The following is a 27955-nucleotide window of genomic DNA, read 5'->3' on the forward strand; positions in this document are numbered from 1 at the left end:
CAAGCATAAGGCGAATCTGCAACATATAGAGTTGAAGGTGGGGATTACATATTTCTATTTTGTATTTTATTTTTTTTATTTTTTTGCTGATTGGCGGAAAAGGATTCATAAAGTCACCCCAAAAATAGCTTGGAAAAGGACACGATGAACATGAAGACAGGCAATGATGATCATAATAAGGACCTTTGCCTATCCACCATGGCCATTTAAACATTTACTTCATAGGTATATATACGAACATAAAGACAACGACAATGAGCATATTAAGGACAGATGACAATCCACCATGGCCATTTAAACATTTTACTTCATATATATTGGAATTACAGGTATATATCAGATACACGGTCAAAGACCCTCATCTGTTTGTTAAAAAATTCCCTAGCAAGGGGCCCATGAAAGATATACATAACCCAACCCATGAACACAGCTTATAAACACACAACAACCTTTCAAGCCAGTTTTACAGCAGACCGCAGGACCAAAAACACGGAAAAAATCAAATATAAGATGTGCAGAGAAATTACTGCAAGATGGTAATCAAGTGGCAAGGCATGTTTAAGCAGCATCTCAATGCGGCGGTGAAGCATTTATTCCGCATCTTTGGCCAATTTAAAACAACTGGAAGAAGAGACTCGTAGAGCCATCACCGAATGATCTGAGGTCTGCGGGTTTCACCAGTGCCCTGCACAACGGGCAGGTTCGCTCTCTCTCAAACCTGGGGAAAAAGGCAGGCCAAGGAACTTGTTAGAAGAGTGATGGAAAAGGGTGCTTCTAAAATTTGCATGTGGCGTCCAGTGCATGCCAGATTATTAAGATGCAACAGCATTTAATTGACATGCATGCAGACATGACTGCAAGTACATAGCTACTACATAAATAAGGTATGTATAGGGTTCTGCATGAACAGCAAACATCGATAGCACATGCTGTTGCATGTAACTCCACTCACATCCACAGCAGCCATACTCATGAATGCATCATCCATACATGATTCTCGAGCCTGTGTGAATCATCATTTTAGGTCTTATAGGCTACATGAATCTAGTTCCCCCATTCCACTCCATCTAGGGCCAAATGCGTCTGGAAAATGATCCAGTGCTCTTATAGCTCTATTAAGTTACAATGCTGCAATTGCTTGATCTAGACTGTACATCAGGTCCAACACAGATTTTATGGGCAACCACGCAAATACCAGAATAATCTGACAATCATAACTATCTAATCATTAGCCTTTAGTTTGGACGGTCCAGACCATTTATACAAAAATAAGTCGAATCAACAATTAGATCAATCTATTTGTTGGATCCCATCATATATTGCTTATGACTCGAAAGAGTCACTTTTGTCAGGAAATCCTTGACCATCCTGTCATGGCTCAAAAAAGAAGGGCTATAAAAAAATGATAAATGAGGGATTAATTGGATCATGCAATCTGTGTGATTTTTTTTCAAGTAACCTATAAAATGTTCTCTGGTCTTAACAGACAGTTACAGATCGGCTGATTGCCAAGTAGCCTATAAAATGGGCTCTGGAGTTGACAGACAGTTCAGATCGGTTGATTGGACTAAGTGACAGATGAAACTAGGAGCCGAGCAAGTACATGGATGTGCTTGCATGGCATTATGCCTTCTCATATGATCACACATACAGGAGCCACATGCATAAACTATGATCAGGTGGCAGGAAGGCAGAAAGCCAAACAGGAAAATGAATTAGACCAAAAGGAATGTGAACTAAATGCCTTACCATTCAGATACACAGTCTTCACAGAAGATGTGTTTGCACCTAAGCAAGATCGGTGCATGCATCTTCTCCTGGCAAATTGCACATAGATCACCTGCTGCAATAACCTGCATCAATCCACCATAACTTCAGAAAATTCAATGGAGAACCTGGCAATGAACTTGGATAGCTGCACATATGTAGCTAGCTAAATATCCTGCTCTCACGTGTCCAAGATTGGGTCACCATGCACTGGGACCTACCATGCAAGTGCCCTAGCCCTGGATTATTTGCCTCTCATATATATATATATATATATATATATATATATATATATATATATATATATAATGCATGTATGTGAATGACACATGGGAGCAAGACATGGTGCAAAAATCACACTGATTGGATGATCCTTATCCTTTGAATGGGCTAATTTGTTACAACCGTCAACTTTTTTACAGGCCATAGATGACATGGTTAGAATCATCAAACCAAAGCACTACTTTGGAATCATAACCAAAATAGAGTGGGATCTATCTACTGGATGTTTCAAGATGATGATTGGAGCTACTTTGTTTCGCAGCTCAATCTTGGCTGTCCATTTTCCATACTATTGATTGGACGCTAAGGATCATCCGATTGGCATGATTTTTACACCATGGCTTGCTCATAGTTGTTTGAATGAATGAATGGTTCAAATCAATGATGGGTTACTCCATGCGCCATTTAAAAGCTTCAGGGACGTTGCTAACGTCCCCATGAAGGCTATCCTGCTGTTTTTTTAATGCAATATATTATGTTTTGCTCTGAACTAATATCTGCATTTTTTGTTTTATTTTATTTTATTATCGACCTTCCTTCACCGGACTAGGGACCAATAATAGGCAATTAATAAGAAAATGGTATAGGTCCAAATGCAACAGGTAAACTCATAAGTTAATAACGTCTAATCAGTGTTACTGTTACCATTCTAGTCCTTATGCAAAGGAAACAAAAACAACTCTCAACACAAGAAATACACAAAGGCAGTAAACTGTAACTGCATCCAAAGTTTTGCACACAGGTTCCTATGGGTACACGTGACAGACACCTACAAGATCCCAATCACTCATCTGACAGGCCAAAATAGATGGGCCAGGGCCCAAAAGCCACTTGGTCGAAATAATGGCTGGAACTGAACAAGGCCAAAACCAGGTTGTAGTCATTCCTTTCCTCCAACAAAAGGGCACAGGATAACCAAATAAGACATCCTTACACTGTTGCCCATATCCCTCTTCAGTAACTAATAAAACCCATCAGTCAGCCCAATAGCAGCAGCTGCAGCAATCACAGCCAAATATCAGTATAGGGAGTTTTGACTTTTGAGCATAATTAAGCAAAGGATCCCATCCATGTGCTGACATCAGCATCGCCAATCAAATAGGGTCTCATTTGCTTACAAATGGTTGAGTACGTATAAGGTATTTGTGCATGAAAGAATCCGATAAACATGGGATTATGGAAGAAGCTGTCGAAGTGAGGACTGGTTTGTAGTTATTTACATAGCATTTTATTCTTCCTTCCTTGGAATCATTGTACAGGTCAAATGATTGAGTTTAGATGGCTTTGAAGCCTATCCATTGGTCCAGAAACTGGACTCCACTTGTGTTTACAAGAGGGATTGCGAGGCTTTGTTTAATTTGTTAGGGGTACAAGAATAGGTATTATGCATGTTGAGATTAAAATCTAATCCAGGGCTGAGATTAGAATGAAGTTTCCAGGTTATTGAAGAACTACATAAAGACTGTCCTACAGACTTTTAGAAAGACTGTTGGAAAACCTGTTCCACAGCCATCTACAGTACAAAGTACCGTGACAATAGGTCAAGAGGAATGGTAACCAAGGGTTACCGGTGATGGGATAAACACAAAAAAGTTGTAGCAATTGCGCTTTGTTTAATTTTGAGAAAAACATAACATTTTCTGGATTTGGAGGGCTTAAACCCTGAGTTCTTTGATGCTTGCAGTTCTCTACTTCTAGTGTTGCGGCAGTACACGGGTAAGTTTATTGTTGTTTGAGTGACACATCTATATATGTCATTGTTGGGAACTAATTTTGGACAGCTAAAAATTCGACTTTATCTGCTGGAAATTTTTAATGGACTCTAAGAGTAAAAGAGTAAAAGAGTGGAGAATATGGCATATGCCTTACAGTCTCACCTAGAAGAATTTAATGGACTCTCACCATTAACAAACTATTCATTCAATCTCAAATCTGAAATGGTTTACAATGCCATGGACTTCCCCTTTTATAGACTAGATAGAACTTCCTACATTAACTCAAGGTCTTAGGAAAACTAAAAGTCAATCTTGTTTCAAGGAGAATTAATAACACTAAAGCCTTAGTCCCAAAGAGGACAACAACATCCTAAGAACATCTTTCTAGAACTCTACTTTCAAAACACGACTACCTAGAGAATTCTTAAATGAAAACAACTTCCAATTAAGATATGAGCCTTCTAGAAAATAGTTTGAATGACTTGTTAGTGTAGTAGAATTATGGGCCCAATCTACATGTTTTTTTGAACAGTCATGAACCTTCTAGGGCTTGCAGCTGTAGGCCTTAAAGCTTATGGGCCTATCTTCGTCAATGGGGCCCACATCATTCTCATTACATTAGTTTTCTCTCTCTTGCTGTAAATGTAAGGGGCTAATCCCCATCAAAACACCTACCTGTCAGGTACTGGAAACTTTTAAGGGCAATCAAGCTGTAATACAGGTGCAATGAGTGGTAGTGTCATTATTATATGATTAGAACAGAGCTACTAGGGTGTCTTTCCAAGTCCAACCATGCTGGACTCAAATTAAGCAAAGATGTAAGCCCCTAGAGAGGGCCTTCGTTTGTGCATGCATGTGTGCAGGAAATGGGGGATGATGGAACCATTACCTGCTCAGCCGTTGCATATGACCCATAATGCACCTCTTTACGTGACAATGCCTTCAATGCAGCAAAGAATGATTGGACCTGCAAATTTCAATTTTAAGGAACCTTGGTAATCGAACCATTCCTGTCGGATTGTCTTTATTACTCTTGCTAAGCAATCATAAGAATTCTTGCTTTCTATATGATTGACAAGACAGGATTTGTAAAGCCAACCCAAATAGCTGGGACAAGGTTATGATAATGATGACAACAATGAAAGCTTAGCAATTTGGTTAAGGAAATTGTCCTTGTATGCATTAAGGAATGTGGGGCCACCATGTGATAGTGAAAAACATAAAAGATAATCTATGTGGAAAAGCACACCTTCTCGACAACTGATGTCAGTTTAAAAGTCAGGTAGAGCCCTGTAGTAAGGGAAGAAAAGAGACTTCCATATTCCTTGTTCAAGAAGAACCGATACCAAACTGGTGCTGGAAGCAGAGCACGGTACAGCAGCAGGAAATACTCAATAAGGGTTAGCATTTGACCCTAAAATTGAAAAGGAGAACAACCATGTAAGAAAATGCTCCATTACTAATCACTGAAGATATCTATCAATGCAAGCATTGTTGCTGGATTCAATAAAAATTGCAATTGTAAGAAATCCCCTCTAGGGTTTTGTTAACCTACACTCCGTTGGTCAAGTGTGTTATCAATTATCATTCACCTCCTGGTAGCCTACAATGTTCATTAATTGGATGGTCCGTACAGTTATAGACTGCTTTTTTCCAACTATCCAGGCAGTGATCTTTTTGACCACCCAATTCATGGATATTATAGGCTACTTCCACATAATTCAGGTGATCAATCTCAGTTTTGGCCAAAATAACTATCCAAGAAGCAGCCGTTTCAATGAAGTGGCCCTATCAACAAGCACATTTGCCGATCGGTGCCAGTGAACGCGGGTGAAGATTCACAGACTACAATTTGATGAAGGATATCAAACCCTATCATATGAGGAAAACAATGGCAGTTACAGGAATATTACAATTTTCAGCCCATATTTGATTGACTTGCCATATGACCACTAAATATATGTAGGCATGTATGTTATTTATTATGTTTGTGGGCATGTGCATGTATGAGGCCTTACATGCAACTAGTTGGACAAGAAGCTGATCGTCCAACTAGTGCACAATTGCCAGTGAGTCATCTATGAATGACAGTGAACCCATCCAAAATGTTGGCTCCACTGTAAATGTCACCTACTGCAAAAACCATGCCGCTATACTCATCAGGTGGGCTATACATACTTTGGATCAAATTGGCAGTTGTCGAATATTTTCTATGGTGTAGCATGCACAGTAAATGTATCAGCCTGATTTTTTCATCACGTGTTCCTCATACTACTGCCAACCCTTTGGACGGGTTAGAAATTGTACATTCACACATTGCCATTTATTACTAGTTGCAGGATAGCTCTATAACCAAGCTAGAAGTTTGTGAGACCTCATATAACATTATATATCTATACTGCAACTAAAAGTCAGCATAAGTTTTAAGAATTCTCTCTTTTTCTAAATCATTTATTTTTTTTCATGACTAACTTGACTAAATTGCTCTTGTAAATCTATGACAAATTACCCCTTAGTGAGATGCCCATGCAAATTTATGAAAATAAATAAATCTACCCCCTAGTATCATCCCATCTATCCTTTTGCAAACTTCTTTGGGAATTACTAAAATGCCCTTCGCCTAGTTTTCTCTAAAAACTTACAGAACCGAGCATTGTTCGGCCTGCTGGTACCTAATAAAATCCAACCCATCCAATAGGTGAACACTACCATGAGGATAAGATGACCCAAAAATCAGGCCGATCCTTTTGTAGCCACAATATAGAAAACAATGTCCAACGGCCAGAATTTTCTGAATTCATGTGAGGCCTGGTTTATTATTGGATCAGCCTGATCTTTGGGTCATCCAATCATCATGGTGGGATACACCTGTTGGATGGGTTGGATTTAATACACACCATACAGGCCCCACAATATTTTACTCCATTTCTTTTTCTTTTTTTTCTGACAAAACAAAATATGTGATAGGCATAGACAATGGTTCCTACTGCGTGATGGGATGAGAGTCCTAATCTCCTGTTTAAGCAACAATCAGTAAAAGGATGTCACCAACCATTTAGCAAATAAGTCTTGTAAAACCATAACTTCCTATTTCAGAGTTAAACAAATCCCCTGTATCCACCTATCCTATTTTGGAGATCTGCTAATTCCACACGCATGTGGGAGCCATGTACAGCCACACTCACGTGCACAAGTCATAATATGAAACATGTGAGATCTGAGTTTTCTTATCAAGTGTGCTACATTGTTTAGATCTTCCAACATGAAAGTCAGGCAATTTCATGCCTCAGTTGGGCCACATCATATCAAAAAAATGAATGTTTAGAATAAAAATTTAACCATAAACTTACATTGTAAGTTGTGGCCATCTAAAGGGTGAATTTTTGGCAGAAGATCCAAGCATAATTTCCAACCTTGTGTGTTTCATATTTGTACAGGCACCACGTGAGTTATGGGGAAAATAAAGTTGGCCCATCGATCAAGGACAAACTTGTATGGGAAAATGGGCAGTTAGAAAGAAAATTCCAGATAGCCCAAATTCAATGTGCATTTGTGGCTTACTTGTGACTGTGAGTTACTACCCTGATTTTGTAATATGGCACGTTCACACTGTGCGCCACCTGATGAGTGGCTTGGATCTCTAACACATGTTCTGTCTGCCGGATATTTGACACGTGTTCCACCTCATCACATGAGAGGCCCTCATTGGTTCATGACTCTAATTGAAATGGATTCCATGTGCCTTGCACATGCATTTTACTTGTGTGTGTGTGTGTGACATGTTTGCGTAGACTCAATTGTACATACGCTTGACTGTGTATGGGGGCCAAAAATGGGATCCCCCAAAAATCAGTTGGAAAAGGAAGTCAGGTTGGCCACACCCTTTTGAACAATGTGAAGGCTTGAAATTTGGTCAACCCACTCACCTAGGATGCACATAATGAATGGGTTATGTCAGAACCACACCATGGGAAGACCCACAAGCACACCTATTGTCAGCGTCCACTCTCTACTGTTTCCTATGGTGTGGCCCACCTAAATCTTGGACCAATTAGGTTTTTTGGGTGTTAGCCCCCCCCCCCCCCCCCCCCCCCCAAAAAAAAAAAAAAAACGACGTCAACATCATCTAAGTCCCTTATTCCAACATATTTTCTTTATACATAGCGAAATGATCATATGCAGTCTAGTGCATCGTAGCTTACCATACAATCGATTGTTGTGGGCCCCACCATGATGCGTGCATGATATATCCAAGTCGACCATCATGTTAGACCCATGGCCCAATAATTATGCCAATACGTGAACCAGGTGGGCCCCATGATGCAGACCAATCACCCACCGCAAGACCCAATTTGCGCTGATTCTAGACTGTTTATTTATAGATTTAGGGCCAAAATATCAAGATTTGCATTTTTTTCTATTTGTGAAATACACGAGGGTTGTTTTATAGGTGTGGCTGAAAACATGGGGAGATGTGATTGAAAATAACTGGGCTAATTTGAAGATGTGATTGAAGATTTGGAGGATAATTTCCTAGATTCGCTTTTACTATTATTAGGCTTTTATCATCTTAGGTAGATTAGATTGATTTGAAATCAATTATGATTTATTTGAAAGCAATCTCTTAGTTTGGCGGATTGTCATTGAAGATTCATTTAAGGTCTATAAAAGGAAGAGTGGTGTGGGAGGTAGGCATTCGAAAATTTTCCAACTGTGAGTTTTTTCTTAAGTATTATAAAAAGAAGATTGATATCAATGAAGTATTTCTCCCTCTATACTCAAATATTCTTATGGGTGTACTTTTGTCCATTTCTTTGCAATTCCAGTAGTGAAATCCCATTGGCTCGATAGCAAGGTTACACCATTTTGGTATCAGAGCGAGTAATCTTTGATGATTTTCGACTCTACATCATATCCCGATGGCTTCGAAAGGGGTGACTCAACAAATAACCCAATTGATCGAGGCACTCACAAAGCGAGTAAATTAACTCACACATGCAACGACCAATCCAACTAACCAAGTGGGAGAGCGTCCCCACCAAGGTCCTAACCAACAACAAGAGGCCTTAGCTAATGAAGATACTCATGATCAAATCCTTTGATTGTTGAAACGTGACAAAGAACTCACATCTTGTTATCAAATGCCATTTCTACAACTGGATTTGGAAAAAAAAAAAATTGATTTAAGTTTGGCCAACCTTCGACAGAAATTGCTAATCTGGCTGTGCTCAATGTCTTCTTCCAAAGTGGGTGAGCTCACTGGTTAAACTATCATTTCCCATACCACTTGGCACATCTGGCATGAGCGGAATCATCACATCTTGAAGAATAGACCTTTGTCAAAAGAAAGAATTATTCAATTAATCCTTGAAGAAATTTGGTTGTGAGTGATATTCATCTTCTCTCCCAAAGAGCTCTTGAAGGCCCCCTCTAGCATCTCTGCCATGTGGAACATCCCATTACCTCTCATCATTCCCTTCCTACTGTCCAAAATATGATTAGACATCATCCCTCTCCTGTCAGATAGTCTATTGCTGTCAACGTTCTTGACTACAATAAGATTGGCCTCGTGCAGGGACGTTGAAGATCTAATTCATTGGGGAGCTCTTCTTCCAAATGACTACAGCACCACCAAAGATGCCAGCATTCAAGCCATCTCCTTCGGCCTTCGCAGCCTCCATGCCAATGGCATCCGCAGCATTACCTTGAAAGCTCAGCATAGTAAAAAAGACTTTTGCTATTTGGAACCCTTGTTGGGATAGTTGGCAGCTCCATCTCCATGTTAAGGTCTCGAAATCCATTCTCTGTGTTTAACCAAGTTAGGATCTGCAGGATTCCCGACCCCCACAAGCAAAAGCTGATCAAGCTAGGTCGCATCCCCTTTTAATCTTCCCTTCCCAAAGTTATGTGCGAAACAAAAAACCAGCAGCTTTTGTAATTCTTAGGCCTGGTGTTGGCTTCTTTTTTTGCTATCCCCCTGCTTTGTAGTTTTGTAATTGGCTTAGGCCCTTTGACTGGAAATAAAATCTAATCTTACCATTCAAAAAAATGAGAATCATCTGATCCAGATGTGTTTTGCACCCTGGCCTACCACTAGTGGTATGAAGGAGTGGACAGTTGTATATGGACATGCATGCATGCGCACACAAACATATATAAATACACATGCATGGGATCTTTCATAGATTCCTAAATGAATGAAGAGTTGTCACGAAGCTTTGGGGATCTAGCATACTTAGCATGAAAATCTTGTGACTTATGCAGGCGTAATAATCGTGCAATCATCTAGTCCAAGTATAACTAAAATGTAATGGCAACAACGGGCCCCTAAATAAACATACAAATTTACATGTACAATGTTGCATAGACAACGATGTGGTATATCACCTGCTTACGGTAATTACGGCCTCTGCTGTTCTTGTAGTACATCAGTAGCATACACTTGAAAACCATCGCTGCCTGCCGTACCATGGTATCTGGAAATTAAACCAATTTTGAGTGAGTGTTTGGAAGATATATTTCATCCTAAAAGTTTATTAAAATTATTCATGCATCATACAACTTCCAGTAACAAGTAATGATTCCAGAAATGCTTGGAGATAAAGGCATCGAACATCAAATACAATTATCTCAGTGCGTTATCAACCACAAATGAATCTGGTACTGTTTATTTAAGAAAAATATGAAATTAAGAACAAGATGTATTCCCCCATAAATGCTAATGAAGACTTGTTGGCATATTCAGTAAGATATATCCCATGAAGTCTCAGATTTCTTGTTTGCAAATTCAAAGAATTTTCTATTACTGACATATGAAGCCTCCATGCTAATGTCTTGTACAAGTACTGAATACATTTTTTAACTTGGTATATGGGTCCAAATCAATAAACCACGCAAATGGACTGAGTCTAATCATCATGTTGATCAAGTATTCCTGACTGGATTCAAAGAGAGGCGGTGAAGGTGGGTACAGCGATGCCATCGACTGCATTATTCCACCCAATTAAGTCTACCATTTTTTTCCAAGTTCGAGTGTTGAAGCTCGTGAGGGTTGTGTCATGGACCCAAAAGATCACATCTTGTGGGACCTTGGCATTCTTTCGACCAAGTGGTTTTTTTCCTGAAGGAATAATTGATACGATTTTATTAAAAAACTGCAACAACAAAGGTCATAGTGGAACAAATACAACCAGGCATTACAGGCTGAGCAAACCCAAAATATTAGAATCAGTTACAAACTTTGACCCAGCAACCCAATCTAATACATCTCTTTTGGCCCCCCACACCACCAAATCCGTTGATCCTGCCTTAGAAAGCAACACCTATTTCACTCCCCCCAGATATTCCATAACACCACAAGCAGGACCAAGCGCCAAGTAACTATCTCTTTCTTCGGAAGCAACCCCCCATGTCATAATTTGAAAAGAATATCAACCGATGAAGGCATCACCCAGCTGACCTCAAAGATAGCTAGAAATGCACTCCAAACAGCCCGACCGAAAGGACATTGAAGAAAGAGATGATCAGTTGATTCTGCATCTTCCTTGCACAATAAGCATATATTAGGAAGAAATAAATAAGATCGACAAAAACAAGGAAGAAAGGGTTGATAAGGTTTTGAGTGCATGATGGGGACATCACGCGCACTCACGCCGCCCCCCTACGCACGTACGTACGTAGAAGGAGGACCCCACCATCGATCTGGCTCGATGACGACGTCCAGAGAGGGTCTCCTAGCTAGAAGACAAGTTTTAGTTCAGAAAAGTGGCCCGATAGTCAAGAAAAGCCCACCATGGGATCTCATGATCGTGGCCCACTCGTCAGATTGGTTTTATATTTTAGGTTTTGCTTATTGTTATTATTTAGAACATCGTGAACGCTTTAGATTTCCTTATTTGGTTTTTATTTTAGTTTACTTCATCGCCAAGTAATAGGTGTCGCACATGGTGCGAGTTTTGGGTATAGGGTTCTCCCTATAAATAGGCACCCCTTGTAGTTCTTTTCATTCATTGAAGTTAATAAAAAAATTCCTGCTTTATTTTTCTGCTCTCTTCGTGAGTTGTGGAAGAATTCAAAAGTGGGTGCGAAGCCCTCCCTTTTCGAAGGGCTAACTACCGTGGTGCGAAGCCACATCGATCCCAATTCACCCCCATCTTCCATCATCTTTTTTTTCCATCTTCCCCCACCATCCGTACTTTGAATTTGTCCTTTTGTTGCATCAGATTTCTTCATTGAAGCAGGTTTCCAGATTTCGGCCAGGGCTGAAACTTCGGCGGAGCACCACGCACAAACCGTACATCGGATCGAGCTGAAATTTGGAGGTTTTGGAGTCCATCCCTGGCTGACCAGGGCCAAGGTGGCCTTTTTCTGAATAGTGGGCCCCACACACGTGCGGCCGAGATCACACGCACGTCCGTTTGGGCCATTGTTGTCCACACGCGGGATCATCTTTTGGCTCAGGTTTTTATCCTCTCATAGTCATTTTTTCATAAATCCTAACCCTATATTACATGATCCCTAATTGATTTGTCCATTTTTATCACCTTAGGGTTCCTTGAATTGAAATTAGGGAATCCCTTGGATTAGGGACTGATTTTTATGCATGAGTAGTTGATTTTATTTCCCTTTGACATTGTTTGGTTTATAATTTTATTGGTCCAGTCCTAGCCTGTGTCGGCTTGGACCCGCATAGATTCCCCTTTAATTGAATGTTTGGATTTTTATGTGGGATGTGGAATTTGTGTGATTGTTTCTGAATTGGTGTGATCTAAGCCTGCAATCTTGCATATCATATTTAATTTTCCATGTCCTGCATCAAATTTGGTATCAAAGCCTAGGGTTCTTGTAGGGGAATTCATTACATGTTTAAGGTTTGGTTGTTTATGTCCATTACGCATCAATTCTCATCATATATGGCTGTTTAGAGGTCCATAAACCCTGAAATAAGCCGCTGAAATTTTCTGTTATCCCCTTATTTGAATTATTTTAGAAATTAACTTAGTTTTCTATTTCTAGGTTTAGAAACTTTTCTTTTCTGTTTTTTTATAAACTATTTTTTTAGAAACTTTCTTAATCTGTTTTTAGAAACTAATTTTCTTTCCTTTTTCTTTTTTAGAAACTAATTTACTTTCCTTTTTCTTTTTTAGAAACTAACTTTCTATTTTTAGCAACTTTCCTTTTTTTCTTTTTCTTTAGAAACTAGGTTGTTTTTTTTTAGAAGCTTTCCTAATTTGTTTCTTTAGAAACTTTCCTTTTTCGTTTTTTAGAAACTAGGTCGATTCTTTAAAATAAAAAAATTTTAAAAAAAAAAAAAAAAAAAAAAATCTCTTATATTTTGACAACTATATTGCTGAATTTTGGTTGGCACCCTACACTAAATATGGAACAATTGCAAGATTCATTAAACAAGTTGTCTCAGAAGTTGGAGTTTATGATTAAGCACTTGGAAATGGACCAATGCTTTGAGCAGCTTGATGAACGCATTGCCCGACTAAAGATCATCGCCAGGACAAACCCCACCATTGGGGTAGATGTCCAATCTCAAGCAGGTGGCCTGGAGGATACACCAATGAATGGAGTTGGTCAAGGAATCAGTTATAGGTGTGCATCCAGACACCCACCCCATGAGAGACATAAAGACCACTATTTTGAGGGGTACAACATGTGTGGCCTTGTGGCTAGAGAGAGTGCACCAGCGGCTAGTGTAGAGTTACCCACTGAGGCCATTCCGGTAATGGATGAGTTACGTGATATCTTTCCTGATGATCTACCGGATGAGTCCCCTAGGAAGGATATAGAGCACACCAGAATATGGGACATCGTAATACCTACAACCGAGTTCACGTTGAATAAGTTTGTCGATAGGTCCACGGGTCTAAGTCCTTGTGAAGTCGTTATTGATTATAAACCTAGGAAACTTATTAATCTTGTCCCTATGTCACTGTCCCATAGGCCGTCAGAGTCTGCAGAGTCTTTTGCGCATCACATTCATTCATGGCATCAAGAAATCAGGCAGAAGATCATGACTAATAATGAACATTGCACATTTTATACAGACCAGTATAAATGTTTCAAAGGATTCAATATTGGGGACTCTATGATGGTCTGCATCAGGCCCGAGCGGTATCCTTCGAGGGTCGTTCGTAAGTTACACGCGTGTAGCGCTGGACCCTTCAAAATTATAAAACAAAACGGTTTCAATGTGTATGAGATAGATCTTCCACCTTCCATGGGAATTAGTTTCACATTCGATGTGGAGGATCTAGTTACTTTTCAAGAGACCACTGATACTTTGTCCGACCCTTCACCCACCCATCCTGATTCCTCATATTTATCCCTTGAACCATGGCCCTTTTCCAACCCATTTTCCCAACCTCTACCTCCCATATCTACTTTTCCTAACCTTTCTTCCCAGCCTCTACCTCCCATACCTACCATTCTCAACCCATTTTCCCAGCTTCTACGTCCCATACCTACCCGTCCCAACCCATTTTCCCAGCCTCTACCTCCCATATCTACCCTTCCCAACCCATTTTTTCAGCCTCTACCTCCCATACCTATCCTTCCCGACTCATTTTCCCAGCCTCTATCTCCCATACCTAACCTTCACACACCCAAAAAGGAAATAGAGGATATCCAGGACCATCAAATAGTTTCAACGTCGGACGGCGGGTTTCAGAAGTACGTGGTTAAATGGAAGTCACGCCCAGCTTCAAGCAGCATGTGGCTCACTGAGGAGGAGCTTCAGAGACTTGATCCTGACATCCTAGAGTGGTTCAGGAGTTTTATTTCGCCGGTGGCGAACTCTTTGCAGCTCGGGAGAATTGATGGGGACATCACGCGCACACGCGCACTCACGCGCCCCCTACGCACGTACGTACATAGAAGGAGGACCCCACCATCGATTTGGCTCAATGATGATGTCCAGGGAGGGCCTCCTAGCTAGAAGTCAAGTTTTGGTTCAGAAAAGTGGCCCGATAGTCAAGAAAAGCCCACCATGGGATCTCATGATCGTGGCCCACTCGTCAGATTGGTTTTATATTTTAGGTTTTGCTTATTGTTATTATTTAGAACATCGTGAACGCTTTAGATTTCCTTATTTGGTTTTTATTTTAGTTTACTTCATCGCCAAGTAATAGGTGTCGCACATGGTGCGAGTTTTGGGTATAGGGTTCTCCCTATAAATAGGCACCCCTTGTAGTTCTTTTCATTGATTGAAGTTAATAAAAAATTCCTGCTTTATTTTTCTGCTCTCTTCGTGAGTTGTGGAAGAATTCAAAAGTGGGTGCGAAGCCCTCCCTTTTCGAAGGGCTAACTACCGTGGTGCGAAGCCACATCGATCCTAATTCACCCCATCTTCCATCATCTTTTTTTTCATCTTCCCCCACCATCCATACTTCGAATTTGTCTTTTTATTGCATCAAATTTCTTCATTGCAGCAGGTTTCCAGATTTCGGCCTACAGGCGAGCTGAAACTTCGGCGGAGCACCACGCACAAACCGTACATCGGATCGAGCTGAAATTTGGAGGTTTTGGAGTCCATCCCTGGCCGACCAGGGCCAAGGTGGCCTTTTTCTGAATAGTGGGCCCCACACACGTGCGGCCGGGATCACACGCACGTCCGTTTGGGCCATTGTTGTCCACACGCGGGATCATCTTTTGGCTCAGGTTTTTATCCTCTCATAGTCATTTTTTCATGAATCCTAACCTTATATTACATGATCCCTAATTGATTTGCCCCTTTTTATCACCTTAGGGTTCCTTGAATTGAAATTAGGGAATCCCTTGGATTAGGGACTGATTTTTATGCATGAGTAGTTGATTTTATTTCCCTTTGACATTGTTTGGTTTATAATTTTATTGGTCCAGTCCTAGCCTGTGTCGGCTTGGACCCGCATAGATTCCCCTTTAATTGAATGTTTGGATTTTTATGTGGGATGTGGAATTTGTGTGATTGTTTCTGAATTGGTGTGATCTAAGCCTGCAATCTTGCATATCATATTTAATTTTCCATGTCCTGCATCAGTGCACCCTTCGTAGAGTATCCCCCGGGCTCTTCTCTAGAAGAAATTTGACACAATTCAAAAGCCAGCTTGGTTAATGGTGGATGGATGTGGTAGGAGGTAGGTGTTAGGTATACACAGGGAACGGGATCATGGAATGCTACAGTTCAAATGAAGCAGAGGTCTAGAAAATCGCTGACAGGTGTTAGAGAGCTAACTCACATCTACGGGTGGGTGCATGCAGGGGAATAGAATGGGTGTCATCCAATGTAATAGCTAGGCTTCCTCCACAGAGGGTTCTCATGGACATTAGGCAATGGGAATTAGGTGCAAGATATTAGGCAGCAATACACCACAAGAACCAAATTGAGAGAGCAGGGTCCACTCTCATTCCATTTACATGCAAAAGGGGGGTTTGCTCGAAGGATGAATACAAGTCCATTCAAGGGTAACTTCTACGGCCTTCTCACAGTCTTTCCTTAGCAGTTGTGGCATGTCAATAGACTTGGATTGTTTGGTTCCAAATCCTCTTGAAGATTTAGCTTGGATTTTAGCTTTTGACAATAAGGTCAAAAATCAATTTGGACCTGAACAATTCATCCTCTTCTGCGTAAGACATGTTTTCAGCATAAAATATGGGGCCATTATACTCGAATCCTCCCAAAAGGAAACAGAAAAAGAAAAAGAACCAAGTCAGATACAACGGCACTTCACTAACACTTTACACATGATATAGTTTTAAATTATGATGATACCCGGTCCTTCAAAAAACTGGAGAACCTGAGTGGGATTTTTGGGATTAGGCCAGGCAATGGGTAGCCTCGGGCCTGGATTTTGAACTAGTTGGATCGGGTTTACCAGGCCAGGCCTATTCAAATTATTAATTTTGCCCAGCCCAGGCCCGGGCCCGGGCCTAATTGGGATCCTCAAAAAAGGCAGGATTAGGGAGCCCCCCTTCCTAGGAATTGAAATCCAGATTGTCGGGATTTTGAACTCCAGATCTGTCAGCTATTTAGAATTTGTATTGGAATGTTAGGAAAGTGGATTTCCCATCCGTTCTGCTATGGTCTTGAACTCCAATTGGGAATCTCTCTAAAAATTGTGACAATTGGGAAAGACATTTAACTTGTGGTATTGTTAGCCAAGCACTAAGATAATTATATTTGCGAGAGGAGACCAATCATTGCCATCCTTTTTTATTAGCAACTCAATTTAATTGGAAATAGAAGGGGCCAATAGTGAAAAAAGAAGACGAGACCAGTCCTTGCCGTACTTCTTCTATCCTGAGAAACTGGATCTCAAGGATCCATAGTACAGGATCCATGACATCCAATAAATGTATTGTACTAAGCCAACAATATCCAATGCCTTTCAACCTCAGTGTCCAGGGCAGGTCGATTTTTAAAGGATCAGGTTTATGCCTGTGGCAGGTCGATTGTTAAAGCCAACATTTGACCATTTTTCCAAATCCTCATCAACCATTTAACTCATGTGATTCTCACAGCGGATAAAGTGGATGAACAAAATAACACCAACATCCCAAAATCTACAGGCTTGCTAACTGCAAACAACACTTTAAAACTAACCATATGTTTGACCATGTGGCCATCTGTCTATGCATTGCAAGCACATAAAAAGCAATTTATATATCCGACCAAGAATATCAATTATAGAAACTAGGCATTGCATAGTGTACAGAAAGGTTGTCATCATCAGATTGAACCTCAGTTAACAACAAAACTGATACTCACAGGGGCTACTTCACAGTTGCTATATGGTCAAACATTGAAAATCTGTACATGTAGATGCGACATCTATACATCATGAAGGTAGCCAATCATCATACTTTTGCTAAGCAATGCTGAGAATCAGCCTGACCCCAAAAAACTGGGAGAGAGCTTAGATGCTGATTTTATTTTATTTTTTTGAACATTGATAAAATTATTCCTAAAAGCCGAAGCCGAAACTTTACAAAAAGGACTTTGATGATGATGTTCTAAAACAGTACATAATATAGGTAACCATGCATATATGCTATTCCTAGCATAAAATATAAAAAGGAAGCGCTTCTGAAACTGCATGGCCTGTCAGAGAATAATGAATGGAAGGTGCTAAAGAACTTTGGAGGGCGAAGAGGAGAGATGTTCTTAAGAAGGTGAAACCATAAACAAAGAACGAAAATCTTCCATTGCAGTCAGTTTACAAGAGGGCTACTGGAAATCTGCCAATGCAGTGAGTTTACATGATATGGGAAGATACTCAGAACCAGGACGAAGAAGAAAGCATCAGGAACGGAAGAGTTGGGCAGAGAAATTGGACATACATATCCAAGTAGCTGTTGGAGAATTGGTAGTTGTTAGCAAAGGGCGCATTGGATAGGTGTGTGCCATTGCTGACAAATATCCAGAGGACAAGGATAAGCATGAGTGTGAATGGGAGGGGCTCGCTTGTGCGGAAAGCTATTTCTAAATGTGAAGACGACTCTAAAGTAATTGACGAGATCAAGTTCAAAATGGCAAAAGAATTTGCCTCTACGAAGATCTATGAGAATATGAGACTGATTGATTGTGAATTCCCTATATTATATTCTCTCCACCAAAAACAAGGTTAAAGGATTGCTTTTAGGTTTTAGGAGGAACAGTCTTGTGGAGCTTTTAGGGAAAAATTATGGGACAATTTTTTATTTTTTTTTGAAGGATAAAAGTATGGGACAATGAAATTCAGATTTTGGAAAACCTCCTCAATGTGTTAGATGATGCATCCCCCTTCAGCAAGTACAAAAACTGTAGGGCGACAAAAAGTCATGGCTAACAAGATCCTTATTCTTGACCATCTTCGAATAGATTTTTCTCTACAAGGGAGAAACTTAATAAAAAGAAAAAGAAGACTGTAAAGCTTCATTAGAAAGAGACAAATTCTGAAGAGAAGACCACAAGGCTTAATTAAAAGAGTCAGATAATGAGTCATCCTCCCCCAACCAGACAGGTTATCATCCCCTAACTGGATAATCTCAGCAATACAGTAAACCAACGAAGAGGTAAAGAACTAAAACCCACTAAAGAAACCTGCCCTTGCCACTTCCAACGACTCTGATCTATTGTTCGAAGTTCTGTTATTCCAGTCTTTCCAAATAGATCACAAACCTGCCAAAAGAACCGACCTCCACAACCCATTTCTCTTGCCACCACAGCCATGGGCCCAAGCTTGGAAGAACGTGAACATCCTTGGCATCACCCACAAATCCAGAAAACCAAGCTAACGCCCACATCCAAACGCCAGAAGCAAAGAGACAATAGATAAACAAATGATCTACCATCTGCATTCCTCAAACACATGTAGCACCCATTAATGATTAGCATCTTTGAATCACTTAAATGATCAACAGTGAGAACTTTGTCTTTACTGACCAACCATCCGAAAGCCAGAACTTTGGCGGTGATGGCATGACCAAATTCTTGATGTTAGAGCATCAGTACTGGCCCCTACATCTTGACTAAGAACTAAATAGCATGATTCAACCGAAACATCCAAACCTATTGAATTTCCTCATCAACTATCCATATCAAATGGAGATAGACCAGACCTAGGAAATCTATTATGTGCATCAATTTCTGCATCTCTTAAACTTCTTTGGAAACTGGGCACCCAAACCACTGAATCTGCCTTTTACTGACCAACCATCTAAAAGCCATAACTTTGATGGTGATGGCACGACCAAATTCTTGTTGTCAGAACCTCAGTACCGGCCCCTACATCCTGACTAAGAACTAAATAGCATGATTCAACCGAAACATCCAAATCTATTGAATTTCCTCTCCACTATCCATGTCTAATGGTGATGGACAAGACCTAGGAAATCTATCATGTACATCAATTTCTGCATCTCTTGAACTTCTTTGGAAACTGGGCACCGAAACCACTGAATCTGCCATAACTGACGCGCAATGTGAAGTGAGACCATAACTTCAACATTTGCCCTCCAAATTCTCAAAGAATGCCAAAAAAGGAGCTGGATGCTTTGTCAGCAATCACTTACAGAGAAGTATCTAAGGAGGTGCATCCCCTCCCCATCAATAGATGTGTTAGCCATGGATGGTGTTTCTTGACAGACTTCATGTATTGGGAACCATTTTTCATTGCCCTAATGGATAGTTGTATTTTTTAGTTTTTTGCTTTAATTATGCCTCATTAATGAAAGAGAAAAAAAAAAAAAAAATTTCCAAGAGGACCCACCGTAAATTTTAAAAAAAAAAAGGGAATGCTAAGGCAATTTCCGGAAGAGATTGAGGAGGTAAATCATGACACATGCCAACATGGCTCGCATTTATGAGATTTGACCCAATCAGACAAGGCTGACTATGAACGTACATTGACCATAAATCAGGTCCCCTCATAAGGGGGGCCGACACTCATAAGAGGAAACTGAATGGTTAGAAAACCACCAACAGTCTATATTCAACATACACATCTAGCCACATGAAGAGCAGAGCAGCTCGTGTTTCGGGACATGGCATGTCCACATGGACTATTACATGACCTGGATCTAGTACAAATATGCCAAACTGGCACATTTGTACGATTCATGTTTTCAATCACTCCTCATGCAAGTCACTATGAAATTATTCGCTATACAGAATGTATTGCCAAAACATCCTCTCTTAGCAGTCTTCTGGTGCAGTTTAGCACAAGCAAAGACACATTAGTCACAACTCACAAATCTATTTGCAGTCTCCTGACACTCAAAATAAATGGTTAAAAGAAGATGTAGTAACGTGCAATGACAATGATATTGTATACAAACAGTTCACAATTGCAAGGAACCCCCATAGAGGAATCTAGACATTCCAAGTTGGAATGCTCACCAAGTAATATGCAACCTCAATATTTCATTGCCAAATACAAGCCCATATATAACATTCTTCAGAAAATTAGGGGTAATATAGATAGGGATCAGATAGATACCGTTCACCATGATGATGAATATAGCATGCCAGAATGGTGGTATTGCTTTCGGTGGAAGCATGACCAGGGGGTATAAAAGATCATCATTTCTGTACCACCAGTAAACTCCAATCACATGAAGCATGAAAACTATTGTGATTCCAACCAGAACAGAGATTCTTCTCTCACCCTACAGAGACCAAGAATCATCTATTATGTTAAGAAAATCACAAAAGAAAGACAGTATCAGTCTTATTTCACCCACATTTTGGTGCTTGAAGATTTCACCAATAGAAGTGTATGGGAATAACCTTCAAAAACCAATAACAGAAAAGCACATATGCTAAAGCATGCTTTCAGCATCAAATAGAAACATTGACATGACAGTGTTGAGTCACCAAAATGCTGAGGCCAATCTATAAGCCTTGAAGCAATTACAAGAAAACTAGAAAAGGCCTCTCAAATCCTTTCAAGTGACACAAGAACTATTAAAAACTACAAGAAGATGCCCAATATATCAAACCAAGAAAAGTTTAAATGGCTAAAAAATTTACCAGCAACAGAAGAAACCTTTGGTTGATGACCACCTATAATCCATCACAACAATTTAATTATATATATATATATATATATATATATATATATATATATATATATATATATATATATATATATATATCCATCACAACAAGAAATTACATGGGATACTCTGCAATTTTGGTCATCTAAAGAGTGAACCACAAAGTACTACAAGATTCTGGAAACATGCGAAGGAAGAAAAGCAACCCCAATACGAAGTCAGTTTTCTACTTAAAAATCTTTAGGGCCCATTAAAACTGCAGAAACAAATGCAACCAACAGCTTAGGCCCCCTATCAAGCAAATCTTCATTGGTAATTGATCAAAACCACCCATGTAGTCCAGATGCTTTGTTTTCTATCGGCTATAGAAAATTTTATTGTATCAAGGGCCCGAAATCCAGCTATTCCGCTTGAGCCAAACTGCCAACAACTGGAAGGAAAGAAATTCTCCACAACAGTATCCTCTTCTTGCCACCAACTACCTCGCCTTGGCATGCCTTCAAAAGGTCCAACATAAAACCCAGCATGACCCATTCTAATTCAAAAGGTTGAAGGAGCTTCCACCAGATGCCTTGAGTGAAGGAACCATGGATGAACAAGTGATCAATAGATTCTACTTCAGACACATTATAAACACATTCATGATGGACATCCTTCTTTTCCTTGGTAATCTGTAGCGAGCATCTTGTTTTTCCTAACTAGCTAGGCAAAAGCTAGCACATGAGGGGCCCTTTTTTTTTTAAAAGGATAAAAGGGGGCTTTATACTTCCAAATGTGGGAGTGGGACAAAGGATCACACTGCCGGATAGAAGGGTTACGCACGATTTTTTTACTAGAACACAACAACTGAAAAAATGACCAAACTTATCAAGTACCCAAAGCCGAGGTATGTGATGAAACAATCAGCATCCACTTGATGGATGAGGCTCATAAGGCTAGACAATTCCACAAAGAACTTCAAAATTACAACAAGTTGGCACACACAAAAGCACAGGCGAAAGAGACATCATCTTTAGTGGACTCCAACAAAGGTTGTGCTGAGCCAATGTTTAGGGTTACACCAGCTTCCACCAAAGAAGAAGATTTGTCGTAGTGGTAGTACAAGTCTAAAGGTTGAGTTTAGTTTCCAACTCGAGGACAAGTTCTTTCAAAGCTAGGTAGAATTGATGCAGGCCCACGACCCACTATAGGGCCTAACATGTGCTGATTTTGGACTGTTTATTTATAGATTTAGGGCCTAAAAATCAAGATTTGCATTTTACTATTTGTGAAAAATGTGGGAGCTGATTTAAGGATGTGATTGATGATATAGAGGCTAATTTGAATATGTGATTGAAGATTTGAGGGATTATTTCCTATATTTGCTTTTACCATTATTAAGCTTTTAACATGTTAGGTAGATTCAATGTTTTAATACCATGTAACATATAACATAGCATTTGGCCCTTTATAGTGTGTAGCGTGAGCTACATGATACTTAATATTTTTAATTAAAATAATAAAAATATATATATATATATGATAAATTTTACAATATGCATAATTCGAATGAGTTCTTAACTGTGAATCCATATCATCAACTACATATTTCCATGCAAAATCTGTCTCTTTGCCTTGCAACATCTCTAAATGTGACCTCTTTTTTTATTTATTGAAACATCACAAATTCACGATATGGAACACAATTTGGATGGTCCAGATTGATCTAAGTGCTCTATCCATGACATGGACCACAATTTGAATGGTCCGAATTGATCTAATGCAGTGTCACATGTGATGGAGATGAGTCACCACCAATTTAAAATAGGTGTTGAACTAACATAGAAGAAACACTTAAAAAGAAAGGAGATTTCGAGTAGAGAACGCTACTTGCGCTACACGCTACATGTATGGTATGCTAAATGCTCTGTAGCTTACACTACCTGCATATGCTACGTAACATTTTAGCAACACTACGCTACAAGCGCTACTGAAAACACTAGATTAGATTGATTTGAAATCAATCTCTTGGTTAGGGGGATTCTCAATGAAAATTCATTTAGGGTTTATAAAATGGAAGGTGATGTTTATCCTTTAGAAAAAAGAAAGGTGATGTAGGAGGTAGGCATTCTATAAAAAAAAAAAAAAAATTTAATTGTGAGTTTTGTTTTCTTAAGTATTGTAAGAAGAAGTTTGATGTAAATAAAGTATATCTCCCCCTCTACTCAAATATTCTTGTGGATGTATGTGCTCTTGTCCATTTAATTGTGATCCAGGCATCGAGATCTCATAGACTCAATAACTAGGTTGCACTATACATGTAACTCGAGATTTGCCCATCCTCTTTTGTCACTATATGAAGGATTTTGAGGAGCCTCTCTTTTAGAAACAAGTTCTAGCACCATCTATTTAACCTAAACCTCACCCGATCTCCATTCCCAGGCTTGAAAGCGATCTCTTCTAAAACTACAAGCCATTGCTTTCCACCTAATCATAATCATTTCATATTCACATGTGAGCCACTTGATCTAACCATCCAGTACATACATGTGGGTCATGCATTGATGCCATTAATTCATATCAATTGATTTAGTAAAGCATCATAAAGATACCTTGATTCATAACATTCCATCAATTCATTTGTACTCATGCATCATACACGTACAAATTTCACACATGTGTGCAACACCCAGTCTGCTCATTATTTCGATTGCACAATTTACAGTTTTAAGTAAACATTCGAATTTGATCATGTGAAAGGGTGGGCCATCTTTGTTCTTTCAGTTCAGAAACTTCTTAAAAAACAAATAACCAATTGTGATTTTTATTTTATTAGTCAACTGACACAAACATTACAATTTCAGGGAATCACATGCACTACAACAAAGTGTTATCCAGAAAGAGAAATCATAATTGTCAGCAATGGCAATATCCAGGTATTATAATACTTGGCAATTGAAATATCCAAGTCATTCAAATACCATCAATACAAACAACCCCTGAAGCTCGTTCATTCAAATGCATTTGGGTTAGTGTCGATTCCCTCATGCCAAGTAGAATATTATTACATTCATGATGCCTACTCACAGTTTTCTACAACTTCATTGATGCCAATGTATGTCTAGATCTCTCCTAGTGAAAAATCAAAGGTGTTCCAAAAGTTCATCGAGTTCAAGAGTATGGTGAAGAATGAGTTTCCTAAAAGAATCAAATAACTTTAGACAGATAATAGAGGTGAGTACACATCTCAGGAATTCAGTGCGCATCTGAAGAAGCACAGAATTTGAAGGCAGTTTCATGTCCTTACACTCCACCGCAAAATGAAGTTGTTGAGAGGAAGAATTGTCACCTCAACAAGACTTGTTGAAGTATGAAGCTCTTGCAGCCAGCAATGTTGCATTTTGGAGTGTTTGGGCGCATCCATTATGAATTTATACCCGAGCATCCACAAAACAAGCTGGAAAAAGGCCATTGGGTGTATTTCTATTGGTTAAATGAGCAAAAAAAAATGTTGTAAGGGATTACCACTTTATACCTACTCATTCTTGGACGGGTTACCCAATCGGCCTCATCCTATTTCGACGGAAAAAAACTTGGAAGTATCAAGGACCCCCAAGAGTCATTACCTTTTGTTGGTTAGTGGGTAGGAAAAACATTTTCACAATTGACCATTTGGTATACAGGAATATGGTTGTCTTTAATGGTTTCTATTTATTTATGCCTATGGGAAGATAGTTTGCCATTTATTTCATATTTTCATTATGAACTCTCGACGACCCATCTAGTAGTTGGCCTCTTTCAATGGTAAAAGTTTGATGTTGAGACAGACCAAGACTTCAAGGCTTGTAAAGGAACCCAAATGAAGAAAACTCCCTATGGCAGTCACCAATGCTAGAAATCATTTTGTCGTTTTGAAAGAGGTTAACTTTAGAGCATTTTTGGAATTCGACTGACTTTAAGGGCCCGTTTGGATGAACCCGGAAGGGCATTTGCAGCCTAAACAAGGTTTCGATCCAAACGGCAGTTGATCTTTTGCATTTGTATGAACTTTACAAACTCCATTCTCCTCTCCCACCCAGAAAAATAGGCGCTAAAACGCGACTCAACAAAAACCAATCCGACGAGTTTTTGCCAAGTCAATGGAAAAAAGCAGGCTTGAAACCTCCTTTTTCAGAAACCCTACTTTGAGGAAGTACATCCAAATGGGCCCTAATGAGGTTTTCCTTGAGCAAGCCCCAGGAGGAAGCCGAGTTGGGCATCAAGGATGGGAATTAATATAGGAAATGTAAGTTATGTTTTTAGTGGGATTGGAGTCCCTATGCTTTCAATGATTCTTCATCGTCTTTGTATATTCTGAGTTTTTGTCCATAAATTAATAAAATTTTAGTTTACCTCTCAAAAATAAGAAAATAAAATATCAAACAAAAAGAATTTGAAGCTTTGGTTTTTTCTATTTATAAAAAGTAAAAACCAAACAATTAACCATAAATGGTAACATATACCTTTTCTGGTTGAACTGATAACCAAATAATGACAGTTATAGAGCAAAAAATATGAATATAGATGAGCACATCCATTATGTAACAAGGAAAAGAGTAGCATATTTGATGATAGTAAAATAAATCACAACACCTTTAGGGCTGTCTGCTTCCGTAGAACATCGTTTGACTTGAACATCACAGCAGCGATCCAAATTGTAACAAAGAAACCTGTGAGTCCTTACAGAAAGGACACATGTCACTAGTTTGAAAGGAACATTACTGGGGAAAGAAACTTATAATAAGTAAATGCAACAATGAGGCTTCAGACGAACCCCACTACGTCGAAATAAACTGTACTTCCAAGTATTCATTCAGGATAGTGTAATGTATATTACTAAGGGGTAATAGCCTTTGGCTCACAAATAGAAAGCATATAGACAGATGGTTTGTTTTCCATTCCCATGAAATCATTCCAGTAACCAAAAAAACAGCAATGGAAGCAACAGAAATACTACAAGAACACAACAGAACCCAAATCAAATTTGTAAGATCCAATACCTTGCAAATGCTGTCGAATGAATACGACCAACAGAAGCAATGAAAACGGCAGAATCTGCTCAATCCACCTTGCTACCTGCTGAATATCATATCTCTGATATGAGGAATCCCTATTATTAGTGCTACCTCCCGTGGCATTCCCAGCCTCTCCATCCGAACCCCCAGTTGGCGAACTAGCAGGCAAGATTGGTGATGATGACGACGGACCCCTATCTCCACTCCCACCATCTGCTGGACGGTCCGCCCCTAACAGTGGTGCCCCAGTAATCTGCTCCACAGGACTGCCATTCTGAAGAGAATCCGCATCCCTCACCTGACCCACAGGCAGGCCTGTACGAATATTGTCTTGATCTCCAGCACCAATTATCCTTATCGAGACCTCCCCAGCAGCAGAATCATCCAACCGATTTTGCCCATCAATCAGACCCTCATTTTCCTGATGACTCGACCGGGCTCGGAGAATACCCGAATACTCCAACAGCGCAGATAATGGCGCCTGGATAAAACTTGATGCTGAAAACTGCATCCCATATCTTCTCGAACTGCTACTGCCTGAAGAACTCCTGTATGAATCGGAATTCCCGCCAGATGTTTCCATTTCTCCAGAACGCTGATCCTAACCACAACCTTTTCCTTACCTATGAAAACCCCTAAGAAACAGGAATCGATGGAACAGCTTCCAGCAGTGACGGAAAGAAACCGAAGCAATAATTCTTGCGTTACTGCAACACCCTAACCCTAATCTCGATCTATCTCCATCAAGGACAAAGAAATCCACGAATTTCCCGTTGAAATTAGAGAGAGGCAAAAAATCAAGAGCGGAGATTCTTCCAGAACGGATTTCGACGGCGATACGAGGAGATTGAAGCGATAATTCACATAAATTTCAGAGAATCGAAGGAGGATCGAGAGATAAAACCTACCTACCTCCGGAGCTTCTTGAACGATCGGCGAATGATGAGCAGAGAATTTATGCTCAGAAACCCTAAACCTAATCCAGATATATATATATATAGAGAGAGAGAGAGAGAGAGAGAGAGAGAGAAATTGGGGATTTTGTCTTTGGAGGTTTTTTATGTCAATCGAATGGCGTTTCGAAATGAGAAAATGATGCGAGGGGTATTTATAGGAAGGGAGAGAAGGGTTTCGGAGAGTTTTTTTTCTTCCCTCGTTTCTTTTCTTTTTTAATATTCTGCCTGCGAAACGAAGATGAAGAAAGGGCTTTTGTTCGGGAGGATTTTTCTGAAACGCGGCCCGCTCTTTCTTCAGTACACGCGTGTTCCTTATTGTTTTTTAATGAGAACGCGGGTTCTTGGTTTTTTTTTTAATGAGTGGGACCATTAGGTTCGTGATCCTGACCATTGGTTTACTACGCTAAAATGATATCTTGAATGGAATAACTAACCGGGATAACCTTTTAACCTTTCGTTTCATGGCCTAAAGATAGACGGTGGAAAAGAGAGATACAGCAACGGCCCACATTCATCTCAGACAAAAAAATAAATAAAAGTTCCCTAAATTGGTGCTAGAGAGATCTTCCAGTGCGAGAGTGTTTTTTAGGTGGATTACTGAAACGCGGCCCACTTGTCAGAATTGAACGAAGGATGCAATTTCCCACAGCTAGCCCATGTAGATAAAAGCTCTTGGGTG

General features: G+C 39.7%; 1 protein-coding gene across 3 annotated transcripts; it reads right to left on the reverse strand.

Annotated features, from left to right (window-relative positions):
- Positions 1-287: 287 nt before the first annotated feature.
- Positions 288-27580, reverse strand: LOC131223787 (uncharacterized). 3 transcript variants are annotated; one of them, XM_058219290.1, is made up of 9 exons: positions 27229-27579; positions 26306-26955; positions 25899-25984; positions 20729-20897; positions 10152-10240; positions 5014-5178; positions 4654-4731; positions 1750-1853; positions 288-718 (listed from the first exon to the last, which is right to left on the reverse strand). In XM_058219290.1, exons 2-9 carry the CDS (start codon positions 26901-26903, stop codon positions 613-615), a joined length of 1395 nt encoding a protein of 464 aa, XP_058075273.1. In that variant the 5' UTR covers positions 26904-26955; positions 27229-27579; the 3' UTR covers positions 288-612. The 3 variants fall into 3 exon arrangements, with proteins under 3 accessions (XP_058075273.1, XP_058075274.1, XP_058075275.1); XM_058219291.1 differs by having other exon boundaries at positions 25899-25975; positions 26306-27578; XM_058219292.1 differs by lacking the exon at positions 4654-4731 and having other exon boundaries at positions 26306-27580.
- Positions 27581-27955: the final 375 nt, after the last annotated feature.

Source organism: Magnolia sinica, chromosome 13, assembly GCF_029962835.1.
Source record: "Magnolia sinica isolate HGM2019 chromosome 13, MsV1, whole genome shotgun sequence".
Taxonomy (NCBI): Eukaryota; Viridiplantae; Streptophyta; class Magnoliopsida; order Magnoliales; family Magnoliaceae; genus Magnolia; species Magnolia sinica.